Consider the following 18,247-nt stretch of genomic DNA (forward strand, 5'->3'; position numbering starts at 1 on the left):
GCTGATTTGCATTTTAAAACTAAAGTAAACAGGTTGAGTGGCTCCAGGCTTTGTCTCTTAGTAGTCAGTAGAGCTTCATACATTTCTCTGTTTGCTGGAGATTATTATGTATTGTGGAATGATCTGTCTAAAATCACAGGAATAACATGGATAATGTTAGGTACAAGCCTAAAGGTATAATCTTTATTGAAGGCATGCATTTCCTCTGTGTAGGTATCCTAGCAATATAGTTCATACATTTGTGTTTTCTTACTTTTTTCATTGAAAGATGCCTTTAAAGAACACAGTGTAAAATGTCTTTTCTCATTTTATCACCTCCAGCTCATGGCCACTTCATCAAAAAGCTTCTTATTTTCCTTTTTTTCTCTCTTCAATCAAGAGAGAATAAGAGGAATAAAGAAAAATCTGAGTGAAATATGGAAAAATAACCCTTAACTCTGCTTGTGTGTGTTGGTCCATGCTCATGTGTGTGCCTTATTTACATACTCCTGTAGTTGACAGAGGTGATGTTGCCCTTTGCACACCTCAATTGGAAAGGGCAGCCATGCTCCAACATTGACACAATTGATATGTTTGCAGAGACAGGCGAGAGAGATAGAAGGCAGGTGGATAAACGGAGGTTTATGAATCAGGTTCATACTCTGTCAGGAGGGGCTGACCGTTAGAGTGAGAGATAGAGATCCTGGAGGGAGATAAAAGGGCAGCCAAGTCATACAGAGGATATAAAGCTTTGTATAAACTAGTTGTGTCATCACAGGGCTTCACAACAGGTAACTGTACTTTATTATACTCATTTTTGGTGATATTATATAAACATCCACTGACTTTTCAACTCTCTAAAAAGCTCTATGTTGAAGGGTTCGGCCTTGTAACTTGAATGTTGTTTCACAGCTTTAATTGATTAATAAAGGCAATTAATTACACTGGGAGAGAGCATCCACCAACTTAAATTGAAAACTCACAAAAGGTGGATTCAACTCTATTAATTACTTCAGTAAATACACGGTAGCCCTTCAAGTGGTGAGACAGGAGACAACTGTGTAAAGTGATTATGATGTGGCATAAAGAGGTTATTTCAGCCCGTCATAATTATTATGGAAAAGTGACGACTAACACGGAAAGTTCTGAAAAGGTCAAACTAATTACGTCATATGGACAGGTGTCATGTTGCTCTGACAAATCGGCTATTTCAATATTCATCCACTCTGCTTTATACGAGCCGAAAATGCTCTAAAATTAGCTGTCAATCATTTTTCAATGAATTGGTTGGAAATGACTCACACGGGAGAGTGTGCACTTGTGTGATTGAGCGTGAGTGTTCCTATATTTATGCATAAATGTCTAGGCTTATTTGTGTTTGAGAGAATTTGAGTGTGGGAATGATGCATGGTGGGCCAGAGGGAGAGAAACAAAAGGCAAAACAAGTCCAGAAAATGAGGAGAGAAAAGTGAGTGTGAACAGTGTGTTGCCAGCCAGCTCGGTGCTTTGTTGCTCTGTGTTTGCATTGTGCTCACATCCTCAGTGGAGAAGTTCTGTGAAGTCTGGTCTGGCCTGACCTTTTCACTCTCCAGGCACATTCACAGCTCTCCAATACTTATCAAAACATCTACTCTCACCCTGCTCATCTCTCTGCCACTAGTATGAAGTAGCATCACATTCTCCATCCTTTGCTTTCTCCCTCCTTTACTGACTGTTTTTATTATTCTGACCTACATCCCAATGCTTAACCTCAAGATTCCCCCCCCCCCACACCCCTTGTCATTCTGCTCTCATTTGAATTCCCCCTATTTGTTGTCTATCTGTAAGTTTGACCATTCCTTCCACAGTGCAAGTTAACGCTGCAGGGGAAGTCTCTGCTAGACGAGCAGTGTGAGGGCAGGAGTGGCAACTAGAGTGGGAGTAAATGAAGCCGCATTTGCATAAGCATCCATTACATTTTTCTTTAATTTTTGCTCTTTCACTTCATTATCAGTAATGACTTTTTAAACTGTACCCTTTGCCTTTATCAGTCTGCACTTTTTTTTATCTCCCCCAGGCATGGAACTCATATGGCTGTACTCCCTGTGCCAGTGCATCCTCTCTGTATCTGTAATTGTGGTGAGTGTGAGGTTGTGCATGGCGGTCACAGTGGCTGAAGACAAGGAGGGAAGCCAGGGAGCCAGGCCTCAACCCGGGAGCGTCTCATGCTGTCTTCGGCTGTGCCTGGCCTGGGCGGGTGCTCTAGGGGGTGCAGTCGGGGTCCCTGTGAATGTGCTACTCAACCTACGAACCCCACAGTGTCTGTACACATGCATAACCATGGTGTGTTGCCCCCTGCTGGTCAGGCAGTTCACCATGTTCCTGTTAATGATGCTTACACTGGACGCCCACCTGCAGCATCACTTGGCAGAGAGGTAAGTTTAGAAGAGCTTTAAATCAGTTTAGGGAGTAGAAGAAGTTTTTCTCTTTTATATAATTAAGCATCACATACTGTAAATTAAAATTACATAATGTTTTTAATACTTTATTATATGCGTGTGGGTGAAAGTGAATATGTGGGTAGCAAGAGTCAACACTTTCAAGCATTCTGTCGGCACTAAATGAAGAAAATCAATATAAGGGTAGATGAAAAATAGCAGGAAACATGTCAACATTTGCCATTGTTTGGCATTAAAATGCTCTGTTTGTTCAGTGATCATAAGGCTGCCTTCTATCACACCCTGCTTATACTGCCATCTGAGAGACACAGGGGTGAGCAAATATCAATAGGCTCTGAGGCTCTTAGATGTTTGATTGACAGTAACCTACAAATCCATCCTTTCAGTGGAAAAGAGCCAGTATAGTGTGTGTTTTTCTTCTCCGTGGTCTTCAACTGTTTTGCACCAACCAGTAAGTAAGTTGGGATTTGTGTGCACCTCATTCCAATGTATTTTCGGTGTTCTTGGAAAATGAGTGTCCAGGCAGTGTAGGACTGTAGAAACTGCTCGTGTTCATTTTTTATTCTCTTCACTTTAGGGCAGAGGTTTTCAAAGTGGGAGGCGGGCCTCCCCAGGGGGGCTCTAAACTGTTTGAGTGGAGGCTCAGTGAATAGAAAGTGAAGAAAAGATTACGTTGTGTTATCAAAAGAAAATCACAGAGAAAAGTGAGCGATTTAGTTAAAGAGAAAGTTCAGAGCTACAGTAGTTTTTGGAGAATTTTGCTGTTTTGCATGGTCAGAAACTAATAAAGGCCTCAGGACAGACCTCTTTTATGTATTTGGTGTAGTCTGAAGGTTTGTCAAACAATAATATTAGGCTATCTTTGCTTGTTAAGTGTCAATGGGATCAAATAACATAATCATGATCCCGTAGGCATCCAGGAATTGAAAGAAACTCAGTTAACTAAAGGGGGGAGGAAGGGACACCTTTCCCCAAGCGTTGTCTCAGACTTTGAAATCTCCTTGTTTAGAGCATTTGAGGGCAGTTTCCGTATAAATGCCATTCAAATATGTCCACATCCACATTTGTGAATGCCAGGTACTCTTCAGTGATGACCCGTCAACGAGCTCTGTGTGTGGTTCTGCTGTGCTGGGTGGGATCTGTTCTGTCCTCCTTCGCCCAGTTCATCGGCTCGGACATCATCGACACTTGGAGAAGAGGCGGGACTGGTCAGGGCACAGCTGGCCTCGGGCTAAATGGCAACTGGACGACCTCTTTACCCCATCTTACCCCGTCCCCGCCACCTAAGTACGACCATGATCGAAAGGTCATTGGAACGTACCTTCCATACGGAGGCTTCCTGTCAAGGTTTTACGTGGAAGACATGCACAACTTCACCTACGCTGAGATTCACAGTAGCCACTGGGGAGTGTGCGCCCCTGACATCATTCTCAGTCCCCAGTTCCTGGTCTATGTCCATGGGTTGACAGTGTTCGTGCTCCCCTTGCTTTGCCTGCTGTTCATTTACCTTGACCTGCTATGCATCAAGCCCAGGAAGAATCACTTTAGTCACGCAGACCTGCCAAAACATGACTCCTGCCGGGTCCGATCCCTGGCTCTTTCCCTCTCCCTCTTAGTCCTTCTGTGCCTGCCGCTCCACATTATCCATGCCCTAGTGCTTTTCACCCCCAATACCAATCTTCCTGGCTGGACTCATGCAGTTGCCAAGTTCCTCTTCGAGCTGTACAGCCTCGTGCCCCAGATCCTCTTCACTCCTCCCAAGAAACAGGAAGAACGGGCATCCTTTCCTCTTTCTGTGGCCCACCTTCCACCTGCGGTCGCCCTGTCCAGGGGGAAATCTGTCCACATGGCCCTGTGTGAGGCAATGCAGGCTGCTCCATGGTCTTCAGCCAAACACTCCATTAAAGGCAAAGTGTTCCCAGAGGTGTGAATTCTTGATTCACAGAAGATCGGAGCTGTTGTTTTTTTCTTTCTACGTAAACATTTGTCATCGTCTTCAACCACTTAAATGAAAATGTTCCTTCCATGTTTTGTGTGCACGAGAAAAAGCTAATGTTTGCAACAAACAGCTTGTTTCCTGTTTGTTGTTGTCTTGTCGTGTTAACTAATCAGCAGCCGTGTGCACAGACGCTATGAATAACTCGCAAATGAAAAGGCCAGTTAATTATCAGGTCCCACACCAAATGTCAGTGAGAAAATTAAGTCTCCAGATGACGACTACTATCCTGATCACAGATGTCTGTTTTCTTTCGCTGCTCTTCCTATGGGTCTTATTCTAAGCCTGCGCTAAGTCTCTGATAAGCCAACCACCAGTAATGTAGATATATGAATGACAGCGTTTAATTAAACATTCAGTATTAACATGTGGTCTAGAGAGGATGCAGCCTATAGGGAAAGCATCATTAACCTGGTTATGACACAATCTCCATGCCTGTTTTGATTAAACTTGCAAATACAATGTGACGCACTCATGTAATAAAAAGGGCCTTGCTCACTCTAATTGAATTGTTCATCTTGAACCGCGTTGCTGTGAAAAAAAAGGTGAAATACATTTCTTTCTGCCATGAACAATGACATGACATTCAACATCATCTCTCTTTTCTTTTCCCTGTTTCTCATGATCATAGAGCAACCCTTTTCCCTCCCGTCCTCTCAAGGTTTTTTAATTTGTTCTTCGCTATTTGCGCCATCATTTTCCATCTCTTTTCATCTCTTTCCATCTCTTTCCACACATCTTGTGTGTATTTTTCCATTTATTTTCACACTCGTTATGACATTTTGTCACACACTGCTTATACTGCCGTCTGAGAGACACAGGGGTGAGAAAATATCAACAGGCTCTGAGGCTCCTAGATGTTTGTGACCTACAAATCCATCCTTTGAGTGGAGAAGAGCCAGTATTGTGTGTTTTTTCTTTCATTGGTTTTCAACTGTTTTTACATTACATTTCATTTCGCTGACACTTTTGTCCAAAGCGACTTACGATAAGTGCAAACAACCACGAGGAGACAAACTCAGAACAGCAAGTACATTAGCTTCATATTGTCCAAACCATTTTAAGTGCAATTGCAGTAGCTTTCAAATAAGACAGACCATTAGCTTTAAGTAAGCCAACACAATTTAAGTGCTACATACAGAATTTGATATTGTCATTATATTTATTTATTGGTCAAGGTGCAGTCCAGACAGATGGGTTTTCAGTCTGTGACGGAAGATGTGAAGACTTTCTGCTGACCTGATATCAATGGGGAGCTCGTTCTACCATTTAGGAGCCAGGAGAGCAAACAGGCAGGTTTTATTTGAGGGGTACCTGGGTCCCACTCGCAGTGAGGGAGCCGCGGGCCGATTGGCCGATGCAGAGCGAAGAGAGCGAGCTGGGGTGTGTGGTTTGACCGTGGCCAGCACCAGTGTCGAGAGGCAGATTCGGGCCGTTACTGGTAACCAGTTGTGCACCAACCACTTATCCAGTTGGTGAGTAAATTGGGCTTTTTGTGCACCTCATTCCAATGACTTTTTGGCGTCATTGGGAAACGAGTGTCGAGGCAGTGTAGGACTGTAGAAACTGCTTGTGTTTATTTTTTCTTCCCTGCAGTTCAGGGCAGAGGTTTTCAAAGTGGGAGGCGGGCCTCCCCAGGGGGGGGGGGGCTCTAAACTTTAAACATATTATGTCTTTCTCTGCTTTCCATTTCCTCTTTATGTACTCTGTGTACCGGAACACATTATTGATTGAGAAATCTGGTAAAAGGGGGTGTGAGGAGATATTCCCCAGCTTGAATTGGCAGCCCATTCAATTGTTCCGTCTGCCTGAAAGCTCTCTGCTTCCTGATTATGCTCGGCAACACTCAGGCACCTCAATCAATGCCCCATGCTATGCTGCCACTCTGTAGACACCTCCTTGCTTTGCGCAGGGCACAATAACAAGACCAGTGAACACAAGCTGCATCCACCGTCCTACGGTCACCAGAAATAGTCCGTACAGTTGGAAAGAACTAATCCACCATAGCCACCGGAAATATAAAGAGTTCTACTGCAACTCGTATAAATTAAATATGGCCGTCATAACTGGGTCATAAAGAGGGAATTATCCGGCGTAAGAATGTTAAAAAGGTGAAACTAGCATCAAGCAGTAGAGTCCTTGCTGTCACCACTGGCAAAATGACTCTACATTCACAACATGTCATAAACTGAGGCAGGAACACAACCGTCTGTTATCTGCCTCGTCCCAAACTCTTTTGATATCATGTCTAATGATTTGATAATCACCCTCCATGATCACAGTGGTGGTCAGATTATCATTAGGTCTAGCAGCTGAGTTGCATGATTGTTATGGTCTGATAATGGCCGGTCTCCCAGGATGCACCAGAGCGAGCAGTAACAGCATTAGCAACTACCCAATAATAACGTCCTGTGAATTTGAATATGATTGAAATCTTTCTTTATATAAAACATAAAAAATAGAGCTTGAACTAGAAAGTTTACTGAGGTCGTTTGTCTCGTGTGAGGAGAAGCAGAAATAAACAATACAACCACATTGAGTGCTCTTGAATCAACAGGTGAAACCTTCATTTGAAGGACACACGCATATACAGGGACAATATTCCCAGTTTTATTGCTCATCGACCACGGTTGGTCGATGACCAAGCGCAACCTATGCTACCTTTGCGTCATCATAAACTAAAGATATGTTTGGTGTCGACTTGTGTGTGTGTGTGTGTGTGTGTATTGTTTGTTGGCCAGAGTGGCATCTCATGCTGGTAGCGCCTGGCAAGTCCATTATTTTGATTGCCGTTTGACAGTCTGTCTTTATGACAGGCGACCGTGGAGCCTTGCCATCGATGGAAGAGAAACACATCGATCTATCACCCGGCGACCTCCGGCAGCTTTCAAATCTAGCCCTGCGCACAGATGGACATGTTGAGTGCTTCTCGACAGAATCGGGTATTGATTGCGTGGAAGTTAATGGCAGAGTCATATTTTTCTGTGTGTATCTGACTCAACCGTCCTGTCACCCCTTTCTTCCCCGCTATCTGTTCTTATGATTCATTAGCGGCGCCGCAGAACCTCCTGTTTTGTTTATTCTATTTATTCTGAATAAGCTGCCAGTTATAACGGGCTCCATCTCCTTCATCTTTCTCTTCCCACATATAACTCCACTATTCCCCATTGATCTAATCATATGCTCCATCTCCTGTTCTCTTTTCGCAGGATTTCAAAAACAGCACCTGCTAATTACTCAGTAAACACACCCAAAAACCAGTCTCATCCCAAGGGTTATTTTTGAATTCTTTTTTATTTTGTCGTGCTTTGTATCTTTCCCCTATAAAGAAATAGTCAGCTATATATCAACAATGACACATGGACTCTAAAATAAACAATAGTGAAAGACAGGAGAAGAGAAGACTAGGCACAGGAGACGAAGAGAGAGAGAAAGACCGGGAAAGAGAGGAAAGGTAAGAGTGAAAAAAGACAGCAATTTCTCTACAGTAGAACCAAAAACAAACCATGGGAAGTGTACATTTCTTTAACATTTACAATTAGAATAATAACAACGGCAATAATAATAACATTAACAACAATCATAATTGTTCAAATAATAATAATAATTAATAAAAAAATCCATAAAACTTCTGGTTTCTCATAAAGACAAATGATTTTGTTTTTTTATTCTTTTCTTTATTTTCTTTAAAGATCACTGGACAGTGGTTTGTTCGGCTTTGCACCTCTATAGGCTAATATTCTGTGTTAGTATAGTTGCTTCATAATGCGTTTCAATAGTAAACAGGTCTTTTTTTTTTTCTTAAAAGTTTCATTTAATTTATGTTGCTGTTCTTTTTTTATACAAATAAGTACTTCAGAGATATGTATACTTGTTCTGTCAACATGTTCACTGTACGTATGAATGTGTGCATGTATCTGCATATGTGTGGTAGCATTCAGAAAAAATATCCATCCATTTTATTTTCTCATTCATTCACTCCCCTTGCCCTTCTTATTGAGATTTTAAACCTTTTTATCCTCTTAATGACATTCTAAAATAATTAAGCCTTTCTTTAATGCCTTAGCAAGTCATATTCCTTTCTTCTTTGTCGGGAACGCAGCCCAACACTAATCCTTTCATTATTAGGAGCCAACAAAGGAGGAGCGATGGGAGGGGGGGGGGGGGGGGGCTGACAGAGAGAAAGAGAGATATAAGGGAGAGAGGAGAGGATGTAACAGGTGAACGCAGAGGAAGGAGGAGATGGAGAGTTAATTAAATGAAAAGAGAACCACCTTTCCCTCACTATCGCAGCGAGAGAGAGAAAAAGGAACAATCAGTAAAAAGATGATTCCTTTTCACAAATTATTGGCAGGCCACCCGAACGGGATAACAAAACAGGAGAGTTACGTCTTCGTAACTCTGGATACTTCCCGGGACTCTGGGCTTAAACACTCCAGTGTTGTTAGGGAATTATAAATGAGTTGCGCTCTGCAGGAAAAATGCTTCGGCAAATTAAGAAATTCCAATTTTCGAGCATCTAGCGTTCCTGGTCAACTCCCTCCTCGGTTCCCCCTTCCCCTCCTCACACACACAGACTGCTTCCTCTTTCTCCATCAGTTAAAGATTGAGCTTTGTGAAATAGATGGTTTTCTCCAGGCATAGAATTATAGCAGTCATCTGCCTCTAATTCCCCTTCCACTTTAGCGGCTGCACAGACAGAGTGCCTGTTTCCTTTGTGTTCCCCGCTTCCCTCTCGATCAAAAATCATTATGGCATCATTTCATTATTGTCTACATTCACCTCAGCCCCACTTTCTCCCTTCTCCCTAGTTTCTCTGACCTACGGTATATGGCACAGTCGTTAATGGCTGGTGGGTCTATAGGCTCTCTCTTTCTCAGTCCGTCTCTGTGTGTGTGTGTGTGTGTGTGTGTGTGTGTGTGTGTGTGTGTGTGTGTGTGTGTGTGTGTGTGCATGGAGGTTATGGAGTGGAATGGAGCGGGATGGATTGGGTGTGTGCAGTATCTGTATACAGTCGTTTTCAGAAGGCCGCCTGTTATGGCGCTTTGTGTGTATGTGTATACTGTATATAAGGTGGGAGACTGGGGAAAGGAAGGGGTAGAGGGAATGAGGTCAGAAGAGAAGGGGGTAGGGAAGGAGAGGGGCTACAGTAGGTACTCCTTCTTGCCCTGGCTGGCGTCGTTCCCGTTGAGGAAAGCCTCCTGCACCTCACCGTGTTCATCCAGCCCACTGGCCTCGTGGGTAAGATAGGAACCTGAATGAAAGAGACAAACAGAGAGAGACCAAGAGGGAGATTGGAGGGGGGTGGTTAGGTGGCAAAGCGTCATGATCATTGCAGCGCCATGCAGCATTATCAAACCAATCAGCGCTAATATTATTGAGTTCCATACCTGTGACGGATTAATTCATTAGTTAACTGATTGTTAGGTCAATACCAAGCAAGAATAGGCTCTCGCGTACGGTACGAGCCTACCGGCGGAAATTAAAGGTAGGGGATGGATGTGTGAACAGAAGAGGCAGAAGAGGAGGGGCAGAGGGAGAAGATAACAGAGAGAAGAAGACAGGGAGGGAGGAGAGATTGGCAGAAAAGGGTGGAGGGAAGGTTAGGTGCAAGAGAACAATGGCACGTTTGCGTCACTCACAAAACCCATCAAACACATTTGAACATCCCTCAGGTCCGTATGATTAATGATTCGGTGCAGTACAGGTTGCACAGAGAGCAAGAACTGCTCAAGTCATCTTCCTGCTCGAGTGTTCCTTCACTGCAGGGGTGAGTGACACTCTAATTCTCCTTCCTGCAGAGGTTGACTGGCATAGTGACAGTCCCGGCAGGCTGAAGACAAAGCCCTAATAACTCTGTCTCAACATGGTTTGGGTGTAATGGTCTTGTCTCTGTGCAGATTGGCGGTCAAGCCATACTGGATGTTGACTGACAGCTTGTCCAGCCATAGGGTAAAGCAATAGCCGCTTGCTATAATGCTACGCTGTTCTCGGATCATTTCTTGGCAGCTGGGGTGCACGTTGGAAGGCTGCCAACTCGGGGGCACTTAAAAAGATAAGGAACGCAGGGAGGCTGCTTTTAATAGATGAGCCTTGATACACTAACATATAGTCATAAAACATGAGGACCACACCTTCATTTCCCACCCCACCCATCTCTTCCGCTATCCCGGCCAAGGTCGTCCATCACGGACAGTGTTCGCCTGGAGAGGAGCATCCCATCCTGTCGGCTTTGCGCTGACTATTTTACACGTCAGGTTAAAAGATGGAAGGAAGAAGTGTAACAGGCCTGCAACGATTCTTTCCCCCCAGCTTGTTACGGCAGAAAACGTGCTTGTGATAAAATGTGCTAAAATTCTCTGATTGCCAAAACGTGTGTCCCGTGCTTGTGAAATAAACTTTTGTGTTACTTGGTGTGTGTGTGTGTGTGTGTGTGTGTGTTACCTTTCTGTCGAACAGAGCACCAGATGGTGACGATGAGGACACAGATGACGGTGAAAACCAGCAGTGCCAGAACGCCACCTATCACTGCATATGGTACTGCACTGTGAGTCTCGACCACTGCACCGGGATCTGAGAAAGAACAAAAGAGATTAATAGTGTGTGTGTGTGTGTGTGTGTGTGTGTGTGTGTGGGTGGAGTGTGTGGGGTAAATGTAAAAGGGGAATATGCAGAAAAAAGGAGAGAGAAGTGCAGGCGAAGGAATGAAGACAAAGAGAGAAGTGGATGAAAAATGAATGCAGGAGAGAACAAAAGATAAAAAAGTGAGAGAAAGAAAGCACATTAAAACGTCAGTGTGAGGAGAAGGTACAGGGAGAGAGACAGGAACAGAAACAGAAGCCGATATCTTCCATCCAACTTGCATTATCACCTTTCATCACCCCCCCTACTGCACAGATCGCTAGCCAGTCAAAATGAGTGAGAAAAAAGGTGGAGAAATGAGGAGAGTGAATAAAAAAATAAGTATGTCAGCCTCTTAAAAACCCACTCCAGCCAAGCACCTGTCAAGACCACAATGCATTTTAAATGAGTGAAACTTTGAGTGTGTTTACACCCCCGAGTAGTGCAGCCCTGAGAACTGAAATCAAAAACATCACCACAAGACGAGTGAAGAGAGATAAAAAGATTTAAAAAACAAACGGCAAGCTCAATTCTGTGATATTTTGCGGTATAAAATTCAACCTCAACACCAACTTTAAAGTGAAGGACGAACACAAACAATGAAAACAGAGGAATGATAAAACGGGGGTGAAGGTTAGTGTTGAAACGATAAGTCGATTAAGCAATCAGTCACCTGACAGAAACAATAAATAAATAAATGATTTGTAAGTTATTACAGAAATGCTAAATATTCACTGGTTCCAGCTTCTCAAATTCATTTTTTCGAGCTCGATAAGTGGATTAAACAATTAATGGCAACGATCAACAGATGAACTGTTAGCTGCAACATTAACATGGATCATACAGCTAAAGAAACACACATGTGTCTGTGTACACTTTCCCCAGTAAATACCCAGTGACAAGGACACAAGCAGGTGATTGATAGAGTGCAGGGATGTAGAGACAGAGACAGTCATGGTTGGTAAAGTATGAATTCAGGTAACCTGTGCTGCAGAAAAACAGCTCTTTGAGTCTGGATTTACAGTCTCTGAGTTGCAGACAATAACAAAATATGTTTTGTTGGTGATGGGGGCTGAGTTTAAGAACTCATAAGACCAATAGGAGGCAAGGACACAGAGTTATTTATGCAGCCCTTAGACCTTGACAGTGTGGAATTAAAACATGAATCATTAATACTGTGCTAACACACAAAGATCAGGAGAGAAAGAGAGGGTGAAGAGGAGGAAGAGGAGGCAGAAGAGACGGTGACTGACAGCTGAAGAGAAGAGGGCGAGTTCTTTAGTATGCATTTCTTGAACAAGTATCTCCTTGAGTGACAAAGTGCACCGCTTTGTGTGCACGATCAAGCATTGGTAAATGTGTGTATGATAAGGTGAAGGTCGCTGCATCTGCAGGCACACAGGACATGTGTGATTCCACTGCAACATTCAAAGGGGATGAAAGCTCCACAGGAAATGAATGCCAGTATTAAAAAGTTTCTCCGAGGAGCCCCTCAGATGATACATCAACATCGGCTAAACGCTCAGCAAACTGTTCAAGCTGCTGCTTTTCTCCACACATGCCCAGCAGGTGAACAACCTCAACCTGCCACAGACGGCGGGGGAAACCGAAGAAGAAGAAGGAAGCTGCCGCTGCCTTCTTCTTCTTCTTCTTCTTCTTTTAAGTGACAGAGAGGAATTCAGCCCAAAGGTATGGAAAGAGAGGAGAAGAAGAGATGCCAGTAAGGGTGTGTTTGTGAGCGTATGAGATGAATAGATACTGGATATAAAAAGAGAAACCAGTGAGAGAGTGTAGTTTTACGCATGCACACACACACACACACACACACACACACACACACACACACACACACACACACACACACACACACACACACACACACACACACACACACACACACACACAAGCTTTCTCCTGCTGTGTAACATCAACATGATAAGGGAGAATACAATTAAACACACCTTGATCTCCGATCTTTCTTTCTACCCTACCTCACTCTCTGTATACGTGTGTGTTTGTGAACGTGTGTGTGTGTGTGTGTGTGTGTGTGTGTGTGTGTGTGTGTATATGCAGTTTTGTAGCATCTCCCTGGCTCTCCAGAGGCCAGTGTCAGTCGTTGCCAGTTCCTTAAACTCTTAATGCAGATTCATTAACAGTAGCCACAGAGCACCAAGAGACCCACACACCCACACACACACACCCACACACACACACAAACGCTGACTAGGCAATGCGTGTGTGGGGAGCATCAAACAGCCAGCGATAAGCAAGAGGGAATGAGTGCACGGTGCACACTAAAACGTCTGCAGGCACGTACGCTCATGTAGATGCAGGGCAAGGGAAGGTTGCAACAGAAAAAGTGTGTGTGTGTGTGTGTGTGTGTGTGTGTGTGTGTGTGTGTGTGTGCAGGCCACCTGAGAGTCATCAGATGAGTAGGGGAGTGAAAGACACCAAAGGTGAGCAGGGAAGGACGAGGAGAGAAGGTGGAGGGTAGCCGAGGCAGAATAAAAAGGTGTGTGTGTGTGTTACCTCTTGGGTCCGGAGCGAAGCTGGGTGTTAGGAGGGTTTGGGTGGTGGGAGTGGGAGGGACCGTGGTAGTGACAGACACATTATCTACAAACAGACAGGGAATGGGATAACACACACATACACAGATGCTATTATCTACAACATGCAGTGACATTTCAACAAAGGCGTTGCAGGTTTCACAGCAGAGCCACATGCTTTATTATTCTTGAATATTAATTGAGTTTTCTTCGCCGCTCTACCTGCTTGGTAATCATTGGGCGGCAGTCTCAAAGACAGCTCGTCTCTTCCAATAAGTTTTTGAGACGGAGGATGTAAAATACCAAAACCAGCCAGATGCCATTTGGATACCAGAGACAAATGTTACTAATTATTTTCCCAAATTGACCGTGTGTGTGCGAAATGGAATCGATCGCGACCCCTGACAGGTGATAAGGACGAGGACAAATGATCTTCTTTGGCAGGCCGCCTTCTTTACGCCAGCTGTGGGGCTTAAAGAAGACGTTTACAATGGGGAAGACATGCTTTAAAGCAGGGGGCTGAAGAGAATCATACCTGGCAGACTGACATTCATCTACGAGGCAATTGGAATATATATGAACACATTCTCTGCCACTGACACATTTTCTATAGTACGATGGCAGGGCAGACATAGACATTGTCAGTGACAGATGCATTCCCAATGGAGCAGTGCCATGCAGAGACTGTCTCATTCAATGCAGAACAATAGCTTGGATCTTGACACATTCTCTGAATCAACGGCTTAGACACAATGGTAGGTAGAGAGGTAGAAAGACATGTTCATATTGCTGTTAAAGACAAAAATATTGGCTGACAAGAGCTAAAAGGGAGATGGAGGAGTGGGTGTGAATGTGTGTGTGTGTCCATCAGCACTTTAAGAGTGAATAACATGCCACTTCATCAAACCATCTCTATAAAACTGCAATGTGCCAGGTAGTCTATGCAATCGTAGTCTCAGGACACACACACACACACGGTTTTGAAATACATGCAGGCCTATGTACCACATGTTCATGCACATTTACACACAAATGCATAATTGGCCACACACACACACACACACACACACACACACACACACACACACACCCCTTTCTGCTCAGGAGTAATTTATTGGCAAGTATTCCTCTGTCTCTTCTATCCCTTTCTCCCACTGGCCCTGAGATCATCAATCTCTTTTTGCACTCTTCTTATGTCAGCACTATACCTCCCCCCTCATGATTCTTTCTTTTCTTTTCTCCAAGCCCAGCCTTGGTCTCCTCTTTGTAAAGAAATATTACATGATGCGAGTTGTATTTTGTTGGAAAGACAAAAAGAAGAGCAGTTTTCTGTGAAGTGTGTGTGGGAGAGAGAGAGAGAGAGAGAGAGAGAGAGAAATGACCCAACAATTATGTAAAGCATGTGTGCTGCTCCTCTCCTGTATGAGTGCGTATATGTTGCATGATGTGTGTGTGTGTGTGTGTGTGTGTGTGTGTGTGTGTGTGTGTGTGTGGTTGTCACTTGAGCCCGAGGATTAATGGCCGGGGTTGCTGCAATAATTAAATGGACGCTGATTAATTTCTCTCGACTATCACGAATGACCTAAAAATGGTTCTTTCCCACTGTTCCCAACTTTTTCTTATCGTTCCGCCGCCATCCCTCACGTCTTTTCCATTGTTCTTCTTCAACCAAACTCTCTTCCCCTAATTTGCACCCCCTCCCTCCCTCCTGTCCTTCATTGGGTTGCCTCTCTGGTTTCACTCCTCGGTGACTACGTTCCCTCACTGCCTCTCTTCAACTTAATTAAGGAGAATGCCATACAGCTGTCGTTCTCTTGGCCGATAGAGTCCTTTTTTCCCCCCCTACATCATATTGTTATTCATTAACACTATATGGCTGCCAATCAGGCACACAGCCCATGTTATTTCCAGGGAAGGATGTGGCGGCACTTGCGATAATGACGTTTCTCCTCGTATCTCATTCTTGCAGAAGTGCGCCTGAGGATAGTGCGGCGCCATTTTGGATGAGCCCCGTTATTCTTTCATGTTCGGTGTTCCTGATTATAAGGGCCTTGGCCAGAGCAGTGGTGGCTCCAGCTGTCAATCAGTGCACTGAATGCTGGACACTGGTCAGGGGTCCACTGCGGAGGCCATTAAGGCCAACACTGATTGGCTCGTTCAAAAATTCACCCGGATGCCAAGAGAGGTGCGTTGTCAAGTGTGGAAGAAGACTGCTAAATTAATTCTGCATTATCTCCGTGTGGCTTCCACTGCCACAAGCCCTCAACCCTTTTTTTTTTTTTTTTTTTCTCACTTTCATCATCATTCTATGTTTTTAGAAAGTCTCACTTCATTAAATGGAGGACTGTGTCTTTCATTCCAATTATACTGACGGCTCATTACAACAGCCGAGGAGACACAGACTAATCCCTGGTCACCTCGCTCCCTTCTCCATCTCACTGTGTGTGCACCATTTCTATCACTCCCCTATGCTTTCCTTAAATCTTTCTACAAAACCATTAGACCCTCAATTCTCCCCTGTGCTCACTTTTTGCTCTGTTTTGCCGAAATACACACACACACACACACACACACACACACACACACACACACACACACACACACACACATGTAATCACATACAAATGCAAATGTATTACATATATGCAAACTAACAGTTCTCATCTCCTCATCTGTACCTCTCCCTCTCTTTTTCTATTTCTCCACATCTCCCACAATCTCTCATGCAATTCAATTCTAATGGGTTTTATTGGCTTGGCGATTCATCTGAGTGCAGCAGCTCAGTTCAATTACATAAGGGAGTCCTCCGGGCTTTAACCAGACAATCAGTAACACTCTCCCCCTAGTCACATGCACACACATTCACCTTTGCGTATACACACACACAGATAAAAAAAAAAAAAATCCAATTTCTCCTTAACAATGGTGGCACAGATATGAAACAACCAACAGAAGCAGCATCCTTTTTAAACATTCAGCAGATGCATGCTGTGTGTGTGTGTGTGTGTGTGTGTGTGTGTGTGTGTGTGTGTGTGTGTGTGTGCTCCCTGATTGAATCAAAACTATTTCTCACATTTATATCATTAGTGACTTTCTGAAAGTTTCAGAAATTGTATTAACTTGTGCACACGCATACATGCACTCTTTCTCTAAATTATAAACACATCAAAAGGGCACACACACACACACACACACACACACACACACACACACACCAGTGACCAGTCGAATCAAGCTCAGCTTCATTGCATCACGTCTCTGCTGCGGCCTCGGCTCCCCAGAGTTCCTCACTTCTCTTTGTTCTCCTCCTCCAGCATTAAGCCCATCGCCTCTCATAAAGTGACAGAGCCTAAAGCACCTGTGACAAATTGGCAGCCATTTTTGCCTGAGTTTGTAGTCTGTGTACAGACCCTGATGGCAGATAACTCTCGCAGAGGGAAGTTTGACACGGAATGAGAAGGAGAAAGACGAGAGAGAGAGCACCGGTCGTTTTTTCTGAACCTGCAATAAAATGGTTTATTTTCTGCTGACTCATCCTTTACAACACACATCCTCCAGCGCTCCCACCTCGCCCCCCCCCCCCCACCTGGAATTCCCTCTGGGAAGACTAGGAGCCAACTAAACTGACATTACGTTTATCTGACAGACTGTGTTACCGAATGTTAACCTCCATCGTCCTTCTTTTCTCCCTTTTCAACCCCTCCATCACTTCCTCCCCCCTTCCTTTCTCCCTCCCTCACTCTCCCTTCTCTCCGTTGCCATATTCTTAAAAACCGAGGCGTTCTTTGAGTAAAGACACTGAACTGCAGCTGAACCGAGAACGAAGGGCAAACTGGTGGCAAGGTGAAACACAGTTGAAAGGGTGTGGGAGAAGAGGAGAGAGGAAGAGGAAGAGGACAGGAGGTGTGAAAGAGGTGAGAACAGAGCAGAGGGCAGAGAAAAAGAGGGAGAATGTCAAGGAAAGGAATGAGGAGAGGGAGAGAAAAGGGAGAGGCGTGGGAGGAGGGTTGAGAGGAGTAAGTGAGAGGGATGAAGAGGTCGATGTAGTTCTGACTGAAGCGAGGCACACGAAGAGCAAGAAGGAGACTTCCTCTGCGACCATCAGTGAAGCGCTTTGTTACGAAATTAGATATTCACTATTTGAAAAAAATAGAAACCCTACGACACCTACAATAAGAACGTGGGTGCTGGGAAGAAAAAGAAACACTGTGTTCGAACTATGAGTCATCTTAACATATTTCACAGAGTGGGATCATATTTATTTTCAATATTGACAAATGAACGTTGTATTTAAATCTTCGCTGACACCACGTTAAATCCTCCTTGGTGGTGTATTTGTAGCGGCAGTATTGTATAGCAAACGCCGTTTTAAGATTATGTAACATGTACAAAGTCACACATATCACTGGCGACATTAGGGCCTGAACTCAAGGAGTGCGTTTGACATTTCTTTGCGAGAGAATTAAGAGAGCATTATTAGTTATGGCGTACGGGGAAAACCAAGAGTCGTCTACAGATTAATACGATGGCTGAATCAACAACTCTGAGCTCTTCGAGATAAGGTTTGAAACAATCTGCCCAGTGGGCGAGTACAGTACAGCAAACCACTACTGATACGGCGCTACAGCAGGAGGATTTAAAGAAGCTGATTGCTGGAAATCCGTTGG

The 18,247-nt window shown here is 44.1% G+C and overlaps 1 protein-coding gene across 4 annotated transcripts in view; it reads right to left on the bottom strand.

Moving 5' to 3' along the window:
- Positions 1 to 7,688: 7,688 nt before the first annotated feature.
- The window catches only part of cadm4 (cell adhesion molecule 4), a 114,157-nt gene continuing 103,598 nt past the window's right edge, over positions 7,689 to 18,247 (bottom strand). For 2 of the 4 annotated variants that reach the window (XM_029450675.1, XM_029450674.1), the window contains exons 7-9: positions 13,564 to 13,647; positions 10,858 to 10,986; positions 7,689 to 9,667 (exon numbers count right to left, since the gene is read on the bottom strand). In XM_029450675.1, the coding sequence (XP_029306535.1) occupies positions 9,558 to 9,667; positions 10,858 to 10,986; positions 13,564 to 13,647 (323 nt within the window). In that variant the 3' untranslated portion in view covers positions 7,689 to 9,557. Of the gene's footprint in view, positions 9,668 to 9,803; positions 9,883 to 10,857; positions 10,987 to 13,563; positions 13,648 to 18,247 lie in introns of all 4 variants that reach the window. The other 2 variants (XM_029450676.1, XM_029450677.1) reach the window with 2 other exon arrangements.

Source organism: Cottoperca gobio, chromosome 16 (assembly GCF_900634415.1).
Source record: "Cottoperca gobio chromosome 16, fCotGob3.1, whole genome shotgun sequence".
Classification (NCBI taxonomy): Eukaryota; Metazoa; Chordata; class Actinopteri; order Perciformes; family Bovichtidae; genus Cottoperca; species Cottoperca gobio.